General features: G+C 37.5%; 1 protein-coding gene across 50 annotated transcripts in view; it reads left to right on the top strand.

The window, feature by feature from the left end:
- RIMS1 (regulating synaptic membrane exocytosis 1) overlaps positions 1-25,223 on the top strand; it is a 443,759-nt gene that overhangs the window by 248,762 nt on the left and 169,774 nt on the right. For 33 of the 50 annotated variants that reach the window (XM_033103252.1, XM_033103253.1, XM_033103221.1 and 30 more), the window contains exon 6: positions 1,846-2,711. In XM_033103252.1, the coding sequence (XP_032959143.1) occupies positions 1,846-2,711 (866 nt within the window). Of the gene's footprint in view, positions 1-1,845; positions 2,712-20,946; positions 21,351-24,440; positions 24,926-25,223 lie in introns of those variants that run through there. The other 17 variants (XM_033103273.1, XM_033103258.1, XM_033103270.1 and 14 more) reach the window with 8 other exon arrangements.

Genomic DNA, 25,223 nt, shown 5'->3' on the forward strand with positions numbered 1-25,223 from the left:
CTTTTAGATGAAATTTGAAGAAGACTGACAAGAGCAAATGCTCTCACTGATTATATAAATACTAAAGAAAACAGTAAGGACATTGGGGGTATAGGAGAAGGAAAAAAGAGAGATAGAGGGCAACTTCAGGGAGGGAAGCCTGAAGAATGGCAGGCAGACTGAAAGAATGGCAGTTTTAAATTATTGAATTCTTGATCATATTTTGTACACTTATCAGGAGCTAGTGGAAATGGAACAATTAAAGGTAGAGGTGAGAAAAGGCATAATCAATAAAGCAAAGATTCAGAGACTAAAGAACTCCTTCCATTTGCATAATCCTATATCCTTTCATAAAGTATTTTCACAGATGATGTGTCTCCTTTACTCCTTATATGAACTCTGCAAGGTAAGCATTATTTATCAGCATTTCAAGAAAATTGACTCAATATAAACTTCTAACCAGATCCGTTATGCCTTAATGAGCTACTAAATGCTTGCAGTACAATCATCATGCATTTGTGAAAACTATACTTAATAATGATTAATATGTGTTCATATTAGACCCCTAACAATGTCACGCTTGCAATCCACCTTATGATGAAAATTCAAAAGACCAATGCCTCAAGCAGAATTCGCCATGCTTCTATTTTGCTGTCCTATGCCATTTGAAACCCTTTACCGTTTCTTTTCACCATCAACAGCCTCTCCTCAGATTGACCCATAACATACCTTAGCAATTACTACTTCGGTAACCCACAATAGAAATTTTCTCATCTTCTACTTTTTTCTTGATTTTTGTTCATGATTTTTCTTTTGGACTTCCAGTCAATGTTCCCTCTGGAAAGCCCACTCTGTGGACCTCAAGATACCAAAAAGAGCCTCAGGTTGTCTCTGTATTATGTTCATAATAGATCAGACAGTGTCAAAAATGCTTAGCCAAGGCACCTACTTTTTGTAACTTCTGGTATAGTTGGTAGAACTTTCCAAAATCAGGTCCACACCAGTGTACAGTGAAGGGCTGAAAGGAGCTATTGAATGACAGACACATCTGCAAGATTCAAAGATTGCCAAACCTTTTTCTTTTCTTTTGTCTTTGTCAGTGCCTTCAATAGCACAGAAAGAAAAGTAAGAGACAAAACTGTTTTCCTCTTTTGGACTGTGTTCTGAAATGGAGGAGAGGGAGAATGGAGGGAGGAAAATATAATAATTTCACAATTTTCAGTATTTCTATTACTTTTGCCCATGGGAAGTAGGATGAATGCTAAAATCCACCCCCCCTTTTTCCCTAACCAAGTCCCTAAACAGTGTTTGGGTGCACATGATCTCCTTAAAATTACTTTTGTTCTACTATTGAAGAAGTGCTATAAGGTTTGCTTTATGAAATGGGCATACTTGTATTCACATTTCTTTAAAAGTTTCAATTGTAATAAAAGATTGTCAATATGTATTGTCCAAATATATATCAAGTGTATATTTAGTTTTGAATCGATGTGCGTATTATCTTTTGCTCCTATATTATGTCCTATATTAGTTTCATCTAAAACATTTTAGTCTAATGCACAAGCACTAGTTAGCATGAAACTTTTTATTTATTGATGCTTTTTTGAATTGATTTATTGATGCCTTGTATTGATCTAGTTAATTTATAAATAATTTTAAGTGTGCAAACTAGTTCTAAAGTCCCTGAACATATTATAATGTGAAGGAGCCTTTATTTAGAAAGCTAATCAGATATATAGGTTAATGTGGTTCCTTATCGTGAATTATAACTATTGGAAAGGACTTAGATCTGGAATACGAAGGCCTGGTCTTCACTTGACTCTTTACACGCTGCTCTCCCTCTTGACATTCCTTTGTATATCACAGAAAGAAGACTCCGGGGCCATCTGAGCAGAATGGCAAAGGAGCCCTGAAGAGCGAGCGGAAACGCGTGCCAAAGTCCTCGGTGCAACCCGGGGAGGGAGTGCTGGAAGAACGGGAGCGGAAAGAAAGGCGGGAAAGCCGAAGGCTGGAGAAAGGGCGGTCACAGGACTACCCCGACGTGCGGGACAAACGAGCGGATGGCAAAGCGGTGGATGACGAGAAGCAAAGGAAAGAGGAGGAGTACCAGACCAGGTACCGCAGCGACCCGAACCTGGCGCGGTACCCGGTGAAACCGCCGCCGGAGGAGCAGCAGATGCGCATGCACGCCCGGGTGTCCCGCGCGAGGCACGAGCGGCGGCACAGCGACGTGGCGCTGCCGCGCACCGAGGGGGGAGCCGCGCCGCCGGAGAGCAAGGCGGGCAAACGCGCGCCCGCCGCCGCCAGGGCCTCGCCGCCCGACTCGCCGCGGGCGTACTCGGCGGAGAGGACTGCGGACGCCAGGGCGCCGGGAGCCACGCCGCCAACGAACCACAGCCCGCCGGCGCCCAGGCATGGGCCGATCCCCGCAGAAGCCCCGGAGCCCAAAGCCCAGGAGCCCCTCAGGAAGCAGAGCCGCCTGGACCCCAGCTCGGCTGTTCTCATCCGGAAGGCCAAGCGCGAGAAGGTGGAGACCATGCTGCGGAACGACTCGCTGAGCTCCGATCAGTCGGAGTCCGTACGGCCATCTCCGCCCAAGCCGCACCGGTCCAAGAGGGGCGGCAAGAAGCGGCAGATGTCCGTGAGCAGCTCGGAGGAGGAGGGCGTGTCCACGCCCGAGTACACCAGCTGTGAGGACGTGGAGCTGGAGAGCGAGAGCGTCAGCGAGAAAGGTGAGGCGGAGGTGTCGTGGCGGCCGCGCGCCTGCGTGCCTGCGGGCTCGCAGGTGCTCCCGCGCTGAGACCCGACGTGCGTGCGCGTGTGCGAGGCCGGCAGGTGCGCGTGTGCAGTGCGCGTGTGCAGTGCGCGCAGGGGCGGGTGTGGGGAGCTTGCAGGTGCGTGCGTGCTGAGCGGGAGGGGTACGCGTGCCGGGTTGAGAACTGCGGCTTGTAATGGACAGTATGATGACTGTAGTTATCACTGCTATATGGATGTGTTACAAAGTTGCTAAGAGAGTTGATTCTAAAAGTTCTCATCACAAGGAAAAAACTTTTTTTTTTCTGTTGTGTTTTTTTTCTTTTTTTTTAGTTGGATGAGATGGATGTTAATTAATCTTACTGTGGTCATTTCTCAATATAGGTACCTCAAGCCATTATACAGTTTTATCTTAAACTCCTGCAGAGCAGAGCTGTATAGCAATTTTATCTCAATAAAAATGGATAAAAAATATAAAAAGAAAAAGAAAAAAGCGCTGCCCTGAAAGCTCACAGCCTAGCAGTGAATAGAAGGTTTTAGTTTTTTTGTTGTTGTTGTTTGTTTTGGGTATGATTTTAAAATAACCACAAGCTCCAGATTTGGGTTACAAGAGTTCTTAATGATTTTGGTTCCTATCATTCTGGGAAATTCAGCAATGTCTTCTGTTTTTAAGTTATTATTTTGGGGTAGATTTATTTGGGAAAAAATAGCTTCTTCGCTAGAAACCAAAAATATGCCTGACAAGGGGAAATGTATCCTTTTTAAAAAACTTCAGTGGTGTGATACGCCAGTCACAGAGGTAGCATTTTTCAAGTTTGAAATAAATCTCACAATTTGTGAAGAAATTGCTTCCCAAAGATTATATCATGAAGATGTTAATATTGTGTTTTGAATAGTAATTTTGGGGGGAAAAGTTCATTTTACCTATAACATTCCAAAAGATTTTGGAGCATTGCATGATAGGCTGCTTTTTTTTCTGTCTAAACCTTCTCTCTCAATACCATGGCTGCATGTATCTATATTTAATTTTAAATTAATTAAAATTAAATAAACCTAGAAGTTCAGTTCCCCAGTTACACTATCCACATTGCAAGTGCTCAAGAGCAGTCTTCACAGAAAGTTCCTTTACATAACGCTGCTTTAGAAAATACTTCAATTTAACATTACAATTATGTGTTTGTTTTGAGTATTCACTCATTTAAACTGGCCAGTGTGAAATCAGTGGTAGGGGTCATCATCTTCCTTGTAGTGTGGGGGTCCTTCTACGTTTTTTAATTTATATTCTGGGATGACTTTTTCATAGTTTTTGGCTTGCTTTATACTTGTTAAATTATATACTAAACTTACTAAATTTGATAAAAAATCACTTTGCTTCCTCATCTTCTCTATCTCCAAACTGTGTGCAGGTGTTGCCGGTGTATTCTCTCTCTCCTTTTCCCTCTCTCTCCGTCTGCCTCTTGCTGTTTGTCTCTCTCTCTCTCTCTCCATATATTATATATATGTATATACATGTATATATGCACATACATACATGGAGGTTAAGTAACTTGTGCAGAGTCACAGGGTACTGGAGATTATCATGGCTAGTTAATGAGATAGGCAGTGGAGGGGTTTGGTCATAAAAGCATTAATAGATATTATAGATCGTGCAATTTCCAATTCAGTTTGAAACTGGAAATGTCTGTGCTACACTGATATGCTATCCTTCTGATAACTTATGTTTGACTTCTAAGTCAGTATGCCTCTGTTCATGCGTATTGTCTATGGCCTTTTAAAAAGTTAAACGGTAAGTAGACTTTTGCTGCCTTTTGTGTCTTAAGATTGTCTTGTAAACACTTATTTCTTCCCTTTGAAGTAATAAAGTAAGTGTTAAGTAACAGATGTGCTCAATTGGTGTGTGGATAACTCTTGACAGTATATATACTGTGTTTCCCTGAAAATAAGACCTAGCCCGACCATCAGCTCTAATGTGTCTTTTGGAGCAAAAATTAATATAAGACCCAGTATTATATTATATTATACCCAATCTTATATAAGATCTGGTCTTATATTGTATTAAAATAAGACGGAGTCTTATGTTAATTTTTGCTCCAAAAGACACACGAGAGCTGATGGTCCGGCTAGGTCTTATTTTGGGGGAAACACGGTGTGTGTGTGTGTGTGTGTGTGTGTGTGTGTGTGTGTGTGTATACACACACATATATATGCACACATTATATTATATATATTATTATATATGTAATAATATAATTTTTCCCATTCCTTAAATTAAGGACTCTATACCGGCCCTTACTGCATATTTGTTATAAATCACAATGAGCATGGAATCAGACAGAATTGAATTTCAAAATTATTTACAATAAGAACAGATTGTGAAAGAAAACATGACTAGTGGCATAGGTAATTGGAGCTGGTATAATGTGAAGAACTTCTTGCCTCTGCGCACTGTCTCCCCTCCTTGGGAATTACCATTCTGAGAATTTTGGTGACCACTCAGGATATACACACCTCTGAAGCTGGGGTTAAATCTCTTCATCTGGGAACACCGGGGCATCACATGTGCCATTACCTGGTATAGACACCCTGTTTTCTCTTATAATCAATCTCCTGATGTCTTGAATTTACTCCAAAGTAGTTGTCCTGTTCTAATATTTTAATTCCAACTCAACATTTACAAAATGTAAATTCCAACTCAACATTTACAAAATGAAACTTTAAAGAACATACTTTTTATCATTCAGTGATATCTATTAATGACTTTATTACCATCATTGCCTAATAAGGGTTATCTTGGGACCCAGCAATGATAATCTCTAGCATTCTTGACCCTGCACAAGTTCCCCCATAAGTCTCAGTTTTCTTTTTGGCACAATGGAGATAAAGCTGTCTACTTCATAAGGTTGTGAGTGGTTTGAAGGAGATGATGCATGTAAAATAGGATGCTGTAGCGTTCTTCCTCTATTGATTTTGCCTGTGGTTCCTGTGCCATAGATATCTAATATCACAATGAGTATGAGATAATTGCTTATATATAACATACAGAGAAACGATTTAAAAATTTTTCTATTTTATAGGCTCCAATGGGGTGAGAAGGGGAAGAATGCTCTGGGAAGGGATTTCTTGGGAGAGAGTGGATGCCACGTTGTTTCAGGGTCAAGGGAAGAGTATTCGTGTGGAATAAAATTTACAGTGCAATGGGAGACAGAAATTAACATTGCATTCTTATATACCCCATGCATTTGCTTATTCCATTTATTGGTTGCACATATAAATAGACATTTAACACAATGCCTGGCTCTGTTAGTCTGTTCAGGCTGCTAACAAATTCTCTTATGAAGAAGAGAAATTTATTCCTCACCATTGTGTGGGCTGAGAAGTCCAAGATCAGGATGCCAGGACTGTCGACTTCTGTTGAAGACCCTCTTCCTGGTTCATGGCTCTCATCACCTCGCTTTTCTCGTATGGTAGAGGGGCTAGGGAGCTTTGGGGTCTCTTTTGTAAGAAACTAATCTCATTTACGAAGGTTCCACCCTCAAAACGTAAGTAGCTCTCAAAGGCCCCACTTCCTAATACCATCGTCTTTGGGGGTTAGGATTTCAAATTATGAATTTAGGGTGGGGTGACATAAACATTCAGATTATAGCACTGGCATAGGGTAACTACTTAATATATGTATACTGTTCTTGTAATTGATATTCTTATTCTTATCCTGAGTTGGTTTGTATATTTATTAGCAAATACATATTTAGCACTTTCAGTGGACAAACTGAGGTTTGAAGAAAAGATAAATATGCTCCCCGCTGTAATGAAGCTTAAATTCTGTTGAGACATTTGCAATAAAGAGTAATTACACAATGAAATACAATTTAATAAATGCCTCAAAGGAACATGTGTTCAAAATACATTGATGTAATTTTGCTATGTGTCTAACCATTCAGTAAAAAAAAAAGATAACCTGGTCAAATGGCAATGAAAGACAACCCAGCATTTGTATTCAATATAATATTTTGCATACGTATAGTGTAATTCCACTCACACACACAACACCCACACAGGGCTTAGCAGTGAGCTCTATCTAGTGGGCTTATCTACAAATTGAGGTCAGTGACCACATGTTTTCAATGTGGATGCTGTTCATACTGCTTTTGCCAATTGGGAAAAAGTGAGTATCTCTTGACTCTTAGCTTATAAATATTAACTAATATAGATCTTTCTATACAGAAGAAAAACAGTGAACTAAATCCTGCTTATAAAATAGTGGTTGAATTTTAAGTGAAATGTATAATATAATTCACTGAAAGTCTAGTGAAGATTTGTGCCTCCAAAGAATTAAGAGGCCTAAGAACAAAGAGACAACATGGTGCCAACAGGGAGGAGGGAAAGAAACAGTGTTAATTCTGAGAAGAAACGTAGAAGCATTGCTGCTTGATCAGGAAAGTAAGCCACTTACAATTACAAGGAACTTAAAGTATAAATCCTCAGACAAAACAAGCTGGAAGAAGAGTCTGGCACTGGATAACAGGGTATCTTCATTTTTAATTCTCTCCTTCTTGCTGACTTTGTGTAAACTGAGAAAATACAACAAAAATCCTGTCTTTGAACTTGTAAAGCACTCCATGAGTGGTTTCAGAGGTCAACCCGTATAACAAGGGCTAAGTGGTTTGTTTGTAATTGTTACTGCTAGATAGTGTATAGCAGTCCTTTTAGGAGCATGCGGTATCTGGATTGTTCATAAGAAATGATACCTGCAACGGTATCAAACAATGAGTGGTTGAAAAATGATATTGAGGACCCTTAATAACAGGTGTGAATTCAGGGGACCAGGGTGTAAACTGTGGGCAATGTGAACCACTGACTATTAAGTTTGGGTACCTGACAACTTGGGAAATCAAGAACAAGAGTGGGGAACCCTTGCAACAACTAGGTTGCAAGGGTAACTTGTTCATGGAATGCTTTATATTATTCTTTAGTCATTAAACTAAAAGTATTGGGAGTATCCATTTTGGGCTTCAACAGTACAATGCTAACTATTCATGTTGGACTTTTAATTCTGACCAGAAGTTGTTGATTTACTTCTGGTTCTTGAGAGCAAAGAATACAATTTAGATCCTTTTGATAGTCATAATGCTTTCCCCTGTAACCTTAAGAGGGTTTGAGATTTTAAAATGTGGCCACCATTCATTCATTCAAGTAATAATCCATATATGATGTTACATAAATATTGAATGGAATACGTGATATTAACCAAAATATCTATAAGAACCTCCTACATTCCAGGCATATTGTGCTAGGGTCTAGAGGTACAATATTAAGTAAATAAATAAACACAAATACATAGGTAGATATATAGATAGAGAGAGCCATGGTTCCTGTCCTCATGACATGTCTTTTTTATTGGCTAACCAGAGGACTCTTTTTGGGGACTTTAAAGAGAAACAGGATGGCCCAAATTAAAACCAGATTCTATTGTAAGAATTTGGTTACAGTCTTTTCAAAAAAGTGTAACCTTAAAACAATTATAACTTAAAAGGACTTCGTCTTCAAATGGCTTCCCAAACCTGAGCATTTGTGTTTGTTTGTTTTTTGTTACCCCATGAGGCACCATAAAAGTAAAGAGAAAATAAAGTGAACTATGAGCAATGAGATGCTTTTAGCAGATGGACGGAGGAAAGTAGCCTGCTTTTGGACGTAAGAACTTGCCAAGTAAACAAAAGGGTGTGGTCGTGGAGTTCACCTGACATGAAGCACCTTACAGCGACTTCAGTCTCAGACTTCAAATTCTGTGGATCCGGAAGTGAGAAGGAGAGCTTCAGATTTGCAGATTCGTTCAATGTTTATTGACAGAACAACTGCCACACTCTCTTCTTCACTCTTTTAACCATTTCCTCCTTTTTACCCCCTTATACACAGTAAAAGCAGCCCAACATTTAATTCCCAGGTAAAAATCAAGAGGAAATACCGTGAACTGCCTGAGCAAAACTCAAGGATAGGAGTGGGTGCTCCCCATGGTGGGACCCCCCCCCACTCCCAGCTTAACAATGAGCGTCACACCTCACTCATACTAAAGTGAAGGCTGCTGTCTCACAAGTTCCATTCGTTCACAGGGACAGTGTCAGTGTCCACAAGAGCAGCCTCGCTAAAAAGACCAACATGAAAACTCTCACCACCTACACACACAGATCCATCCAGTACTCAACATTTAAAATGAATGAACCTTGAAGGCCACAAAATATGAAGAATGCCAGCAGAATGAACTGAAAAAGATCTGGATAAACAAGTAGGCACATTGACCCTGGCATGACAGATAATTCAAGAGCAGAAGTATGCTTTAAAAACAAATAGAACAAAATACTAACTCTTGGTCAAATTTGGTACATCCTGAAATGCCTAACCCCAATCCCAGGGCACCTCCCTCACCCAAACACACAGGTACTCTATGTAAAATACCTTTTGAATTGTTAAAGTTATTATCCAAGCTTAAAGGGAAAGCTCTGGATACCAAAACCCATAGCATCAAAGAGCTTGGATGAAAACCCTTGGGCACAATACAAGACTATACAACTGGACTCAAGATCACAAACTTACCTGTAGGTATGAATTAATTCTCCTAGCCAGGAAGTAAAATAACTTTATCTTAAACATTGAAACAAAAGCTAATATAAAACCTATAAACCCCTTTGGGTACAGAAAGAGGCAACTTGAAACTGACCTATAAGGAAGTCTGTACAGCCCTGGGGATGCCCAGAGGATGAGTCTAGAGATCAAAATTGTGAAAAATAAAAAAAGTTCCGCACCATTAAAGATGCCAAGAAAAAAAGGAAAAAAAATCTATAAGCTTTTGGAGGTTAAAGAAATAAACCAGGTCATATACAAAACAGTTACACTTCTCATGGTCAATGGATTCTAGACACCACTGATCGATGCATTCAAAGTTTGGAGCAAAACTATTTTGAAACTACAGTTCTATGCATGTGTAAACCATCTATCAACTCCAAATTCTCAGAAAAACTACTTTGTAAATCTCCTGTTGAGAAAATAATTTAAAGACACACTCAAGGAAAATTATCATGCCCTCAAGGAAACTAAATAATAATCAATAAAGTAGAACAAATGAGAAACAAGAAATAGTAGAGTTAACCCAGGAGTTTAATGCAAAGAAATCCCTCACTGACATTGTGTGCAGAAAGCAATCTGTCCAAATTAAAACTGGAGGTCATTTCAAGGAGGCTCCAAAAAGAATGTCTTTATATTAAGAAGAATGTCATGGATCCCGAGAAGCATAGAATGACTGAGTTGCATTATATTATTGACCTGGAAGAGAAAGGTTGTCTCTTTTTTTCACCAATAAAAAGGAACAACTAAACATTGAGAGGGGAAAAAAAACTATTAAAGAAAATTATGGTTCAAATATCAGGCAAAAAAAAAATGTGATCCTATTTTATTATTTGAGAACAGGTCAGTTAACTGCTAACCCAGGTACATTTTCTTCTGAGTGAACAGGAACCCTGACAGGTCATCTCTAGAAAAGAAGATTTAACTTCTTCACATTATTAGTTTTTACTTGGTTCTGGAGTATTTACATGAAATAAAATTGTACATGCCCCTACTGGTTTTCAGATTTTAGGGGACAAAACAAAAACAAAAAACCCATCCATACTGAATAACTATATTTGTTTACACAATTGAATATAAATGTTTTATCCGTGGAAAAATAAATGTAAACTGACTGATACGGGAGATGAAAGGATTAGGAGATGTGGAGTTAAGTAAGCACATTGATATTTTCATCTAAAATGTTCAGGTGTTCAAATTTTAGGACGATAAATAGAAAATTAAGTGTATTTAAATGTAGACATGTAAAAGGAGAAATTGTTTGCTTTTGAAAGCACAAGGATATAAATAAAGTGCGCTGAAGTTTATTCTTTACTTAGTTTTAACCATAGATAATATCTTAAAATTAGAAATCAATTGATTACAGCCCAAATAAACCAGTCAATGTACAGAGGGAAATTATTTAAAAATTAGGGTGCTCTCCATTAGAAGAGCTCAGAACATAAATATTAAAAATAAGGGTGGGAAGTGAAATTGATAGAATGGGCAGAAGAGACATGGTGGGAAATGAATTATTGTAACTACATCTCAGGCCCTTCTTTATTTTAGTTTCCCTCATGTGCATGTATTAATTTGATATCTACTAAAATATGAAAACAGGAAAAAAATTGCTATTTAACAATAGCAATTTAGTTGCAAGTGAACAGTGTTGATGTCTTGGGGGCCCTTTCATAATTGGTATTTTAGCTACCAGAACCTGAAAACATCGATGGATCCATGTGCCACTGTAACATCATTGGCTTCTCTTTTACCTTTTGTACATTAATCTTTCATTGAGTTCCTACTATATGACAGGCACTTTCCAGGCTTTGGGAATATACTGATTAGAGCATAGCCCCTGCCCTTAGTAGTAGGTCTCTCAGAAAAGCCCACCTAATTTCTTTTGTCCTTTTCCCTTTTATGTACATCTACCTTGGCCATTTCACACAGAGGCTGATGGATAAACTTCTATAGACCTCTACCCCGACTTCTTAGCCTTTAACCAAATGATTTCTCTAGCTTCTTCTTTAATTTGCCCTCTTAATCTATCTATAAAGAGGAAAGAGACTGCTGGACCGACAGTTGGATAGGTTGACATTTAGCACCAGTGCCCAACAGTTCTACCTGGCTGATTTTCTCTGAAATTACAAAGGACAGAGATAAGAATAGGCATAAAAGAGAAGAGAGACTTGTGTTGCTGAGGGAAAGATAAATTTAAGTCTCCTTTTTAAACTACTGAAAGAGACATGATTTAGGGTGTTAAACGCCTTAGAAGGAGTCTGAGAACTAACATCTGACAGTGAATATGGAATGGACATTAGTTGTTTTAGTCATCTGTGCAATTTAAATCTTAGGAAGAGTTTGAGAGGACACAGATAACTGTGAGTGTATGTGTTGGGGCCGGGGGTTCTGAGCCAACATGCTAATTCCTGATTTCTAAGAATATGCATTAAGAAAATTTTGGAAATCATCATGGTGAGAAACTGGCTTTTTCAGTTACAATTTCTGCTTAATATATAAATAACTAAAAAAATCTCCTTGATTCTAAAACAGGGTTATGACTAAAAAGAAGTTCTATAAAAAGAAAAGAAATTAAGTCTGTAAATCTAACATGAATATACCCAATAATATTTCTTCCAAATTAATCCAAAGCTGGAAGTATTGGTCATTTAGTTACATCTAAAAGAGATTCCTATTTTTGAATCAGAAGAAACTAAATTAAAATCTGGGCTGCATTTTCAAAAATAATCATGTGATTTTACATATGATATATGCTTACAATTTTAATATATAATGTTTTAGAAGATGCATACTAAAGGTCATTTTAAGGGGAAACAGTTAAGCTTCAAAGTGCATGTAGAAAAATATTTGCTACTGAAGATTTCAGTAATACTTATCTCACTAAGTTGTTCTTCAGTATCCTTTTAAAATGCAGAATCATACTGCAGTGTTTTTGACCCATTTTATTCTGTGAATGAAAAGGTTGTCCTTACTTTTGGTTCAATTTAAGAGAATAATGGAATCTAAGACCTCAGAGAGACTTCAGAAGCAAAGAAAAAATTTCTCCTTTCACACACTATTGAACAGAGAAGAGACATTATGGGTATTAAGGTCTACCTGATGCCCTGCACCGGAAGCCATTTTCTCTTTGCACGAGGAAGAGCTTGGGCCTTATCCTGTTCCCTTCTCCAGCCAGACCCTCTGAGGACTAGTATTTAGTCAGTCCTGCTACTTGTCCTATCTGCAGTCAAGGTCCAATCCTGGCAACCTGGCTTCTAATACATTCCTGAGACCAGGCCTCAGATTTGTGCCTCGTTTTGATTAGATCTATGTTTCTATGTTACTGAGTCCAATTCTCTCCCTCATCAAACCCTGGTCCAGGAGTTATTATAAAAGCTGGCTCTCTACATACTGCCTTTCCTGATACCAGCTGCCATATTGGAAAGGCAGGTGTTACTTTTTATATCATTCTTCTTCATACGTTGTGGGGCATCTCTGATTCTTACGGCTATTTTGGATTTAATAGTCATTGCCTGTAGCTGTCTTCTTTGATTGTCTTGTTCTACCTACTGAGCTGACCTTCTGCATTTGGGTCTTTGTAAAAGCACCTGTTCCACACCAAAGGGCAGATCTAATTTTAATTCCAGTTAACTCTTCTGAGCCTGGTGTGTACGAGATGGGATAATAATTTTATCAGTTTCATAGGGCTGCCATAACAAGGTACCACAGACTGGGTGGCCTAAACAACAGAAATTTATTTTCTCACAGTTCTGGAGGCTAGAGCTCCACCATCAAGATATTGGCAGGGTTGGTTCCCTCCGAGGGCCCTGAGGGGAGGATGTGTTCCAGGCCTCTCTCCTTGGCTTGTGGATGTCTGTCGTCTCCCTCAGTAGTTATTTTATGAAAAGGATTGAAATACAAGATCATGAAGAACAGACAGTTTTAAACACAGCCAGAACCTTTTTTTAATTTTAAATTAAAGTTTATTGGGGTAACAATTGTTAGTGAAGTTACATAGTTTTCAGGTGTACAATTCTGTAATACATCATCTATATATTACATTACATTGTGTGTGTTTCTTAACCTCTGTAAGCTTCAGGTGCCATTGCCTTAGGAACTGTGAATAGTAATTGTACATATCCCATGTATTAGTTGTAAAAATTAAATGAGATAACATGCTTGGCTTTGTGTACCTTGTACTTGATACACAGCAGGTGCCATATATATATATATACACACACACGTGCTGTATTTATGTATATATATATATATATTTATATGTATTTATTTATTTTATCACTATGATGCCAAATAGAGTGTACAGATAATACATGTTACATTGTTACAAGAACTAGGAGGAAAGCTAGACTGCCAAGGTTTCATGTTGGAGCAGGGGTAGAATTTGAGCAGGAAGAATCAGTGTGGCATTCTAGTCAGAGAGACTGGCATGAATAATGAAATATGCTACGGATAGATACACACTGTTTTGGCAACGGTAAGCTTATGGACCTGTGGAAGAGAAAGAGCCCAGAAGCTATTCATCAAGGGAACACTTTTAATCCCAGTTCTTTCAAGAACTGAGTTACCTTGGGCAGCAGAATGAGAGGGATGGATCACATCAGTGATTCTCATCCTTGGATGTACTTTAGAATTCCCTGGGGAGCTTTTAAAAATCACCAAAAGGGATTCTGATTTAGTCAATGTAGATCTCTCTCTCTCTCTCTCTCTCTCTCTCCCTCCCCCCCCCCGCCCCCTTGGCTCCAATGTAGTCAAGATTATGAACTACGGAACTTGATAACCTTGTAGGACTTTTCCAAATCTCAGCCACCCTTTATAAATTGTGAAGTTCTTCCATAATTGCTAGTTCTTCCATAAGAATTTTTGTTTTGAATCATTGTATGATCTTCCCATAAAAAAAAAAAATGTTGCTTATTTATATGGAAACACATTGACTGGAAAAAATATCCAAAATGATGCAATATATGATCCAAAATGATTCAGTTTTTATTTTGGGGACAGAACAAAGAGTTATATGTATCCAGGTATATTTTACAACTCCAACCCAGGAACTTTGAATTAATTTTCTGACTCACCAGCAGATGTGAATTCTGCACGGGGTGACTGTAGTACTTAGGGACCCCCAAATGAGGGAGTAATTGAGGAACAGATGAGTGCCAATATGTGGAACGGAAACCAGAAGTTACGCCTACATTGAGACAATAAGTGGGAAAGTCATTCTCAGAGTCTAGAGTATTATATAAAGGTGAGTAATTATTACTGTCCTAACACTTGGGTCATTCCATTTGAGTTAGTGGTAAAACTCTTACAGATGGGGTCATTTCATAAAAAATGCAATCCAAAACTTCAGCCAAGCCCTTCAGTCCTCAGATTGTAGCTCCAGTTTATGATATGTACAGACTCACCTTCTCTAACACTGCTGTTCTTGGCTGATTAGCATCTATACACTGCCCTTTGTGCGTGCCATATACTTTTCCATCTCCATTATTTGTCATGTGCTGTTCTACCCCTTTAAATGCTCTCCTGTCTCTAGACATGATTTAAAACTAAAACTAAATTTTACATCCTCCTCTACTATTCTCCTTAACTATCTAATTTTATATTTAATGTTTGAATGTTGATATCTTTTTCTGAAGTATATTGGTTGTAAGTTTAAATGGAGATATGTTTCTGCATTTATATCCTCTGTTATACTTAATAAAGTGATAGTTTACAGTTACATACATAGAAGTATAGTTGTTGGATTAAGTTGTACACTGTTGGATGTTACTGTATTTGTTTTAATTTGTAGAACAAATTACAAGAAAAAAGAAGCTAATAAATTATATATTTGAATGGGGAGAAAAAATATATCCACAAGTACAGTTGAGGATAATTGAGTTTGAAAAAAGGTCATTTTTTCAGACTTCTAAATTTTGGTACATACCTTTAGTTTATTGATTTAATAAATCAAACATTTGGAAAATGTACTCAGTCAATAGGTACCTCTTCTTAAGATGACAAGAAATTACTTACTTTGTTTCTTATGAGATTACAGCTTACTTCTCTGTTCTCAGAATTCTGTTTCTGTAATTATTTTTGGTAATTTGGACATTAATTCTTTGAACTCTATAAAGGAAACCACAATATTACTACCACTAGACAATAATTTACTGTACATTTTAATGAAAGAGAAAAAAATTCAGCTATCCACAGAAAAAATTATAGTGTGAATTACAAACAATATAAATAACATCAACAATAATAGTGAAAAACAAAAAAAATAGTTTAGGGAGAACTGACTGATAGCTGAGTGATGAGGAAGGAAAGAGCTGAAAATTTAATTGGTATAATACCCCCAAAACTCTAAATTAGGTGTTTTAGAGGGAACAGTTTCTCTGGGAAACCACGAGTTAGCTTCGAGATTAAGAACCTTTGGGAAATCATGAGGTAAATTAAGCATCATCATTAAAGACCTTGTCTTTTTCATTGAGTCGCGGAGTTCGGATAGTGACTGGAATTACTCAAACTCAATCCAGATGTTTGGAATTGAAACCATGTCAGAAATTGTAGCCCAACTGATGAGTAAACTGTCAAATTCATTAATAGCTAGAATTCTTGCCTCTAACTTACCTGTTTGTATTTCTGAAATTTGATTGCATCTCAAAAAGAGTATCTTGGCAGAATAAACACTTTATGATGGATATAAGTAAATGCTTTTGTTATAGCAGTGTTTATAATATAAAAATTGGAAGCCAGCTCAATTTTTTGGTTACAAGGCACTGGTTAAAAGAATATCATGTAGCTATAAAAAAAATTTGTTATTTATTCTTATATTTATGGCATAAAAATGTGTTTGTGATAGTTGAAAGAAATCTCAAGAGCCAGAAATGAAATGAGAAAACCAGATCCCTAAGTATGGGAATTGATACTTGAGCAATAAGACTTGCAATGTCTGGGGAATTGGTTTATTAAACAACACAGGGCCATAGAGGCAGTTTGGCCCTTGTAAGAGGCAGGTAATTGGAACTGATGTCTGTCTGTGAGGCCATGACTCTCAGTGCTTGCCCCACCATGAAAGGAGGATTAATATTAAACTTCACACAGCTCCGATAAATGAGGAACCTTGTTTCTGCCTCAACCCTGGGTGAAGAAAACAATAAATTTCTCATAGGAAATTGAATCTCTTTCTGTTCCTTAGGTGGATTTTGTAAACTGAATTTGTATTGCCTACATTGTGATTTAATCCCCAAACAAGAAATTAGCATTAAATTTGGTGCTTGGTCATTGATACCTCATTCTGTAATACCTTTCCTATCTAGTTTCAAGCTGAAAAGCCTTCCCAATCCTCTGTAATCAATGACTTAAGTTACAAAGAAAAGACAATGCTAAGAAATGGCACTCAGAGAGCCAGTACTTTGGCTTTATCTATTGCGTTCCTTTTTCTTTTGACATGTTTCTATCTTTTACAAAGAAGTGCAGTAGTGGCCAAAGTATTTGTGTCAGGCTTTAGATGAAGCAGTCAACTTCGATTATCCTTTAAATATCTCAGCACCATGAAAAGCACCCAATTTCAAATTGTCCTGCTTTGCTACGTCTCCTATAGGAAATGTGTAGGATCAGTGAGAAGGTATAAATTGGAGAAATATTCTGTGGCACGTGAGTTAGGTTTGCAAAGTAATCACCATCCATAATACCAATTTACCTTCTTCACTCTCTTTCGTAGACCAATCATCTTTTCCCCAATCTCCTTAAAAAGATCCTCTCTGAAATGTTCCCTATCCCACCCCATACCACATCCCGCCACTATCTGACATTTTGGCACTCGTGTTTGCTATTCTGATCCCCTTTATTCCGTACCTAGTATTGCCTCAGTTTCCTCATGTGGTTAATCAGGATCTGGGAGACCTGGGACTCTCTAGTTTAGAAGAGAACACAGATGTAGGCCAGTCGTACTCACCAATTTTCGAAGGACCCCTTTCATCCATGCTTGTCTTCTAACACATTGGGAGAAAAAGAAGATCAGCGTTCGTAGGGTGCTCATATTCATAATATTGTAAATGGAGTTTCATTAGTACAACTGGAAAACAAGAATCCCCATACCTGTATTTCAGAGTTTCAGAGTGATCTGGGATCCAGAGCCCCTTTATAGTATCAAAGTCTTTGAGTCTTTTTTAATTTTTTTTAACTTTTGAACTTTATCAGGCTAGATTTTTTATAGACAGAGTTCCTTCTCCCGTGTTTCCCAGAAAATAATACCTAGCTAGACCATCAGCTCTAATGCGTCTTTTGGAGCAAAAATTAATATAATACCCAATATTATATTATAAAGGCCAGGTCTTATATTAATTTTTACTCCAAAAGACACATTAGGGCTGATGGTCTGATTAGGTCTTATTTTCGGGGAAACATGGTAGTATCCAATACACACTTGTGGGAAACCTATCAATCCTGATACATGATAGGTTGCAGCCTTTTGACTCAGGAAATCTCAGGTATGAAAGAGCCCTTAATTCTGGAAAAAAATTGAATTAAATATATTAATTGCTCAAATCCTAATATTTTATTCATTCTCATGTATTTAGAAATAAACTTGCCTTTTTTTTATGTTATCGTTACTCCAAAAAGTCTCCTCATTGTAATTTGTATATTGGTTTATTCTTTGTCTAGATATATACACTTAGGATTTCCTGGGATATGTCATTTGGACTTTGTGTTTGTTTTATGTTTGTTTGTCTTATTGTAGCTTAGCCTCCTTCAGGACGGTTGCTTCAGTGTGATTATGTAGGACTGAATAAATGGAAGACCTTGATACAGAAGCACATCCATGTGGGTCAGGAGGGAGATAGCTGAGCTGGTGCTTTGTGACAGCAGAATCACAGATATCCCAGTGACAAAACAGGACATAGAACAGTGCCTGTTATTAAAGAAACTATCTCCTTCCCCAAAACAACAATAACAAAAAAAAAAAAACCTACAAAAACATAGTCCTGAACATCAACTCAGAATCTATAAAATGAAATCCAATACCTCTCTCCCTTTATTTTTCCTTGAGTTATCTTAGCAAATCAAAAACTAAATAATACACCATTTCTCCAACCACTATGTCCGCAAAACAGTAATAAGTTTAGTAAGTGTGCCACGAAAAATAAGTTTTTATGCTCAAATAAGTTTCGCCAATGCTAACTTTTGCTAAAAATTTCCATGCAGGACTTCTCATCACCTTTACTGGAATGTGCATTGTGAAGAAAAGAATATGCTATGCAATGTGTCCTGAATATATTTGATCCGGGTCCTTTTTATTCATCCTTTGACATCTCCATAAACTGGTGTTCTGAGGTCAAGGCATGGTGGAGTTAGGCTAGAGTCTCATGAAGGACCTCAGCCTAGTGAATCCTGTGCATTTTACTTGGTGTAGATTCATTTGCCTCAATCACAAACCACTCAGAACACAGTCTTGTACTAGATACTGGGTAAAAGTTAGTTCCCAAACTTAAGGGTGTTGGGATCTAAATAAAAATTAGCTTTGATTATATTTTTTTATTTTTTTATTCAAATTTTCATGCCGCCGCTGACTAGATATGTCACTTATATGTATGCGTAAGCCTCAGTTTCTTCATCTGTAATGTGGGAGTAATAGCATTTAAACCTTCAAGGCAGAGGTCTGTCTGGTCTAGCTCTTTTTTCACTTTAGTGCTTAGTATATTCAATGTTCAGAATTTTTGCTAGGTGAAAGAAGTTATGAATGCCTGCATGCAGGGATCAATAAAACTTGCAAGGAATACTGGAATAAAGTCCTATGTATAACTCTTCTTTTAAGACCTAAAGGGAAATGAAAACCTATGAAGAGTTCCATATAGATTGGGTTTACTCTGTAAAAACAGAAGAGGTGCACTGAACTTGAACTTGAGTTTATGCCATAACCTTTCACAAATAATGTATTGTACTACAGGTTATAAAGATTATGAATCTTGATTTCACTCAAAGGATAAAAGGTTTACACATGTGTAGACGGAAGAGCATATATTTACCCTCTTTGCCCAGAGTTTGTTCTGCCATTGCTTCTTAAGAACCACTTCTTAAGTGCCACTTCTTAAGTGCCAATACTTTAATATAATACAGTATGGCTCACAGCGCAGATAAAGCCAGTCAATACAGCACCAGTGTCATTTACATCTGGGCAGTCTTCAATCTGTAGCCCACAGAGAATCAGATGCTTTATTTACATCCCATCAAGACTTTATAATCTAGACATTGTCGTTATTTAAAATTACTACTCAGTATCTTTGTCTATGTGGACAAGAACCTTGGTAATTTTCTGTAATTGTGAGCAGCAGAGGCTATTACATAGAGGAGTCAGCTATAGATGAGTAGAGATTTTTTTTTTTCAACTTTTGAATATACTTGAGGAGAGTTGGGAAATAATATATACATTTATTTTACGGTATTTCAGTTCCCTTTCCTTAATATGCTGATATTATATGGCACTTAGAAATTCGATGCAGTATTGATTATTACTTCAAAGTGTACTTTACTATAAGAGATTTGTGATTTGAAATCAGATTTTTTTTTATTGCTTTAATTATCAGGACTGTGGAGAGAAAAAAATAATTTCCAGAGTATTGTATGTGATTAATATTTCAACAATAACGGTATTTGCAATTGATTGAAATGCATTTTGTCTGTACTTTCTGACTCTTACATTAGTACTGAAGTTTAATTTGGAAATAAAAGTTTGATGAAGTGGAAGCCTTAGGATGGTAATTTAGGAATTTAGTTTCCAGGACATATCTGTCTTAGTATATACTCCATATGTGTTTTATAACGGTTGATTGATTCTAATGCTGCCCATCCTGGTCACCTCTCAGATTTGTTTCGAAGCACATGGATATGCTTTAGGAAGTGTGAAATACATGCATGTGTGTTATTTTTACTATTTACAATATTTTCTGTATTAAAATGCAATGAAAGTAATGATTACCTGAAGCATAATATGCTTAAATTAAAATCTCATGTACCTGTTTGTTTTAGTGAAAAGACTAAGTTATGGTAGAGGAAAAAAATATATATTTTTTCATAAAGTAGGAGTATGTAGCCCATCTAAAAGAGAGTATAGTTCCTCATAGCCTGGAATTGTTGTACCATGTCACATATTGTATTTAAAAATCCGAGAGTGATATATGTGCCTCTGCTAGGAAAATGCAGCAATAGGAAGAGTGAATCTATCTTTCAAAGTTTATTTAATTAAAAAAAAAATATGTAGAAAGATAGCCTAATTTCAAATATTTCTTCAGGAAGAAACAAAACATTTTTTCTTCACAAATCACAGAAATAATAACAAACACTCTCATTTGATTGATTGTAATAGTACCGAACAAAAGCAGAAGAATTATGTGTTAAGAAGTCATCCTATGGGCTAATGGCCATTTTGTTGTCATAAAAATTCTTTACTTAGCCCTTTCCACAAATAAGCTCACAGCAGGAGAAAGGACACTAGAGTAATTTGGGGATACGTAAGTAAACAGAAGGAATGGCTAGGAGCATCGTGTCATCTGACAGAGAGCTTATTTCCTGAACCCTGTGGATCTGGTTAAAACCCAGCAGAGATGCCAATATGCTTCTCCTCAGTAAATGCTACCAGTCGCCACGCCACCAGGCCCACTGAGGCTTGTGTACGGTATTTCATCCAAGCAGTCCTTTGCATCACTGCCCAGTGCCTGCAATGACCTGAGTCAGTCATGCAAAGAGACTTTCTTCTGCTTACACCAATATTTGTTTTCAGTTTTCCTTTTCTGCTGCTCCTGACCCACGGGCCTAACTGTGGTGGTGGTGGAGGAGGCACTTCCCTTCTTCTCAGATAAGATCTTGCATTTGTTTGAAAGCAAGGCTGACAAATCCCCAGGCTGGATTTCTTTACAAAGTTGCTGGCATGTGTGCACCTAGGATGCCTGTCTCTTCAGGAGGGTGGGAAGAAGTGAGGTCTATTGATTCCGAAGAGGAAGCAATCGAGACCCGACGAGCAGGTGCTGGTAAGCCACAGACAGTGAGTTTGGGGCATGGGGATCCCACTTCTTTATTATTTTCAGTTGGACATAAATCTATACTTACCGCTCCTTCTGTATCTATTTTTCCAGTGCACATATTCCCATTCTGTGTGTATCAGGTGTAGAGTGTTTTTGTTCCATTTTCTCAACAGAGCAAAGTTTCTAACTACCAACTATCTTCAGTCTTTTTCTCTGAAAAGATACTGTTATAGTTGCCATATAGCCCTAAAGATTATAAGATGATTAATCCTATTTATGATTTATTTTCTTGTGTAATAGACAAGTCAACAAAGATTTAAAGATCAGAATGTCAGTGTTCCCTGAAAACAAGGAAAAATAATAGCAAGTTGCTTCATTTACATGAGTTTTGTTTATAGTCAGTATATTCCATTGCTTTGCTATCTCATACTAAAACAAATCATGAGACATATATAACAAACTGAAGTCATCGTTAGTGGAAAATCAGTCCCAAAATAGGAAGTTTGTGTCACTTTTTTCAAAATAGTGGTTCCTGGGTTTTTGTAAAAGAGCTGAAACCTTTCCACAAACACAGGCCTTAACCTGGACCACAACTCCTCAAGGTCAAATGGTATATATGAAGTAAGCTCCAAATTGCAATAGATATTAGGTTTTGCGTGTCCTCTCCCACGGGAAATCAGTCTGCCAGACTTTGAAGTGGCTGTGGAATCACAGCTGAGTGGGAGGCTGTGAAATATGTAACCCCAAGGAGGGATACATGTGGCTCAAAATGGACAGAGTGCTAAAATGTTTTAAGTAAATAAATATTGTAATTATAAATTTCTGAATTAACCGATGAAAATAGAAGGATTTTTTCCCTACTTTTATGTGGACAGTGACCTCAGTGAATGACACTTGTTACTATGCTATGCGTGGGATCTCAGAGTATGTGGTATCCAGATATGAGTGAAACAGTATTATAAAATGAGTTGAACGTTAGCCCCTTCTAGTATTAATTCTCTGTTTTGATTCTTTAATTATGAAATCTGTGTATACCATTTTGGAGCTCTTACTTGGCCGATCAACTACCTTCTGTTTGAAATACAATTTGTTACCATTTGACAAATGTTCTCATATGGAGACACTTGAGGAAGCTCAAGATAATTATACCAAATTAATATAAATTCTTGAGATGGAAGGAGGGATAGATATTAGTTTAATGGCATTCACAATGATTTTATAATTTGAAATAAGCCCATTCCAGGTGATAAATGAGAAAAAAGAAATAGGAGAAAAAATATACAAAAAGGATATATCTCCAAACTCAGGCACAATATTAGCCCTATACAACGTACTGAAATATTTTAATTTCATTGGCTTAGCCTACATAGGCTTATAAGATCTATAGATTTTTAAATTTCAGTCAAATAAAATTATATGGTACCAGTTTCAAGTAGGGAAAATGGGTAAATTGGCCGTTGTATGTTTTAACTCTCCTTTCATCATTTCTCTTTCGTATACTTGTTCTATCTCTAGACAATGACATTTGTATGTCGTCTTTGTGAGAGTTTCATAGTAAAAGAAACAAATTCAGCAAGCCCTGTAAGGTGGCCTGGAGAATCCTCACTGGCTCCAAATGTGCAAAATTGAGGCAGAAAATTGTAGGTCCCTCCTGCATCACCATAGTTTTCCACACCAAGTGACTAGCACTTTAACAAAAACTAGCACAACTTTGAGGTAATCCACTAAAATAATTACAGTAGCTCCTACTTACCATGGTGTAGTGAAAAGTGCACACATGGGCTTTCCAGTCAAAGTCAAGTCCAAATCCCAACCCTACTACTCACAAACCATGTGACCTTGAGCAAGTTAATTAGCTTTTCTGAGCCTCATCTATAATATGGGATAAGTAATATTGATTTTGCGATATGCTTGTGAGAAACAAATAAATTAAATAGAATTAACACACAGTGCAATATTTGGCACATAACAGTGATTTGATTAACGTTTATTTATTTCCCTTTCTCTTCCCCAGCCACAATTTGGCCAATGTTGACTGAAGCCAGTTTAAAGCATTCTTGGAAGTTGGGGGGAAAGAAAAAATAAAGATTCTAAATAGAGACTGAAAACATGTCTTTTTAAGAGGTGAAAAATGTTCACATTATTCAATTTGTTTGAGGCTGATATTTTGTAGTTGATTTGGTGATGATGAGATGATCCATGTTTCAGCATTTCTTTTTCCTTATCAGGTCATTGTTTTTTAAAAGTACATATGATTTAAGTATACACAGTGCATTTTGTTTAAATGAATGAATGATGGTTCTTTATTCTCCCTTTGTTAAATTTGATCATATCATTTCAAAACAAACCAAAAGCCTTCTGTCTCTACTTTTCGATAACATCCCCTAGTGGATTAGGGAAGTGGATCGTTGGTCATTGTTGTTTCTGGAAACTGAATTATATACCATGATCAAAATGAACTTGGGGGTGTGACGTAATTCAAATCAACTAATGTTGTTGTTATTGTTGCTGTTCTTCTGTAATACACGATATGGGGTAAATAAAATAAATGTGACTCAATGAGAGTATGATGATTCTATGTCTCACTGAAAAAAAATTATTAGATTATGCCGTGTGACTACACTTCAAAGACCTGCATCTTTTAAAATATTGGAAATATGAGCCTCCGCACCAACTAACTCCCTGGCCAAACCTCTTTGGGATTGTCCTTTCGCCCCCTGGACATGAGCCACTGTTAGCACTGGGCTGGCCATTCCAGAACAGCCTGAGGGAGTACTTTTATCCTTGTCCCCAACAGTCACTCCTGTGCTCCTGGTTTGTGCTTCCTTGTGCCAGTGGCTGTCAGAGGGCTGAGTAACATCTCTCAGATGCGGAAACTGCAGAAGAAATGATCTGTTACACAGGACTTGGCAGGACCCTTGCCGGTAATTGATAATGGGACCAAATCATTGCAGGTGAGTTTTCTGGTCCACAAGCCAGCAGGGGTCTGCTTGACTTTGTCATCGTAGCCCATGGATATATATCTCAGGGCAGTGTCGCTGGGGGGATAATAGGAGGAGCTCTTCAAGCATCTGTCTGAGTCTTTTCTGCTGTGCTAGCTTTAAGGGACCACAGGGTTTCTTTCGCATCTCTGCCTACAGGGAGGTAGCATCTTCCGAGCATTGTTGCAGGAAAGGGTTAATTGTGGACCTCCCAGAGCTTTGGTGTTCGCTACAGTGGGAACCTCTTTAGTATAGCTCACAGCCCTATAGATTAATGCGGTAATCAATGAAAATCTGTACACTGCAGAGATCTGTTTTGATGACAACAGCACTTATGGCCTTGTTTAGTGTCACTGTTGTGTAATGTTGGGCACTGCAGGCTCTTTTTGGTTTTGACTTAGAATGCAAGGACCACAGGGAATTTTATTTAAAATTTCTTTTGCATTCTGGAGGATTTTTTTGTGTTGTGGATTTGCTGCCATCGCTAGCTAGAATTGAGTGATTTGATGCCAGTAGCATTTCTATACCCACTCCGATGCTGCTGGTATGTTGCTGGGTTTCTGCAGTTTCTCCTACTTCATACGCTGCACTCAGGACCAGGTAAACTAAGCTATGATATTAATCTTACGCATAAATGTAAAATTAATGGAATATATTGTTTAATTATCCGAAGAATAAAATATTAAAATGCTTTATGTGGGTTCTATCAGTATAGAATAAGGAATATTGTATTTTGAACAGGGAAATTACACAAGTATATTATTTTAGAATACAATGGTGATCATCTTGTTGCATTATATGAAGTTATTTTCATGATTTAAATGAATAGCTGAAGTGTACATTAAATTGTCTAAAATTTAGCATTTAACTCTTAACTTGATACATGTGTATTATGCAA

Source organism: Rhinolophus ferrumequinum, chromosome 3 (genome assembly GCF_004115265.2).
Source record: "Rhinolophus ferrumequinum isolate MPI-CBG mRhiFer1 chromosome 3, mRhiFer1_v1.p, whole genome shotgun sequence".
Classification (NCBI taxonomy): domain Eukaryota; kingdom Metazoa; phylum Chordata; class Mammalia; order Chiroptera; family Rhinolophidae; genus Rhinolophus; species Rhinolophus ferrumequinum.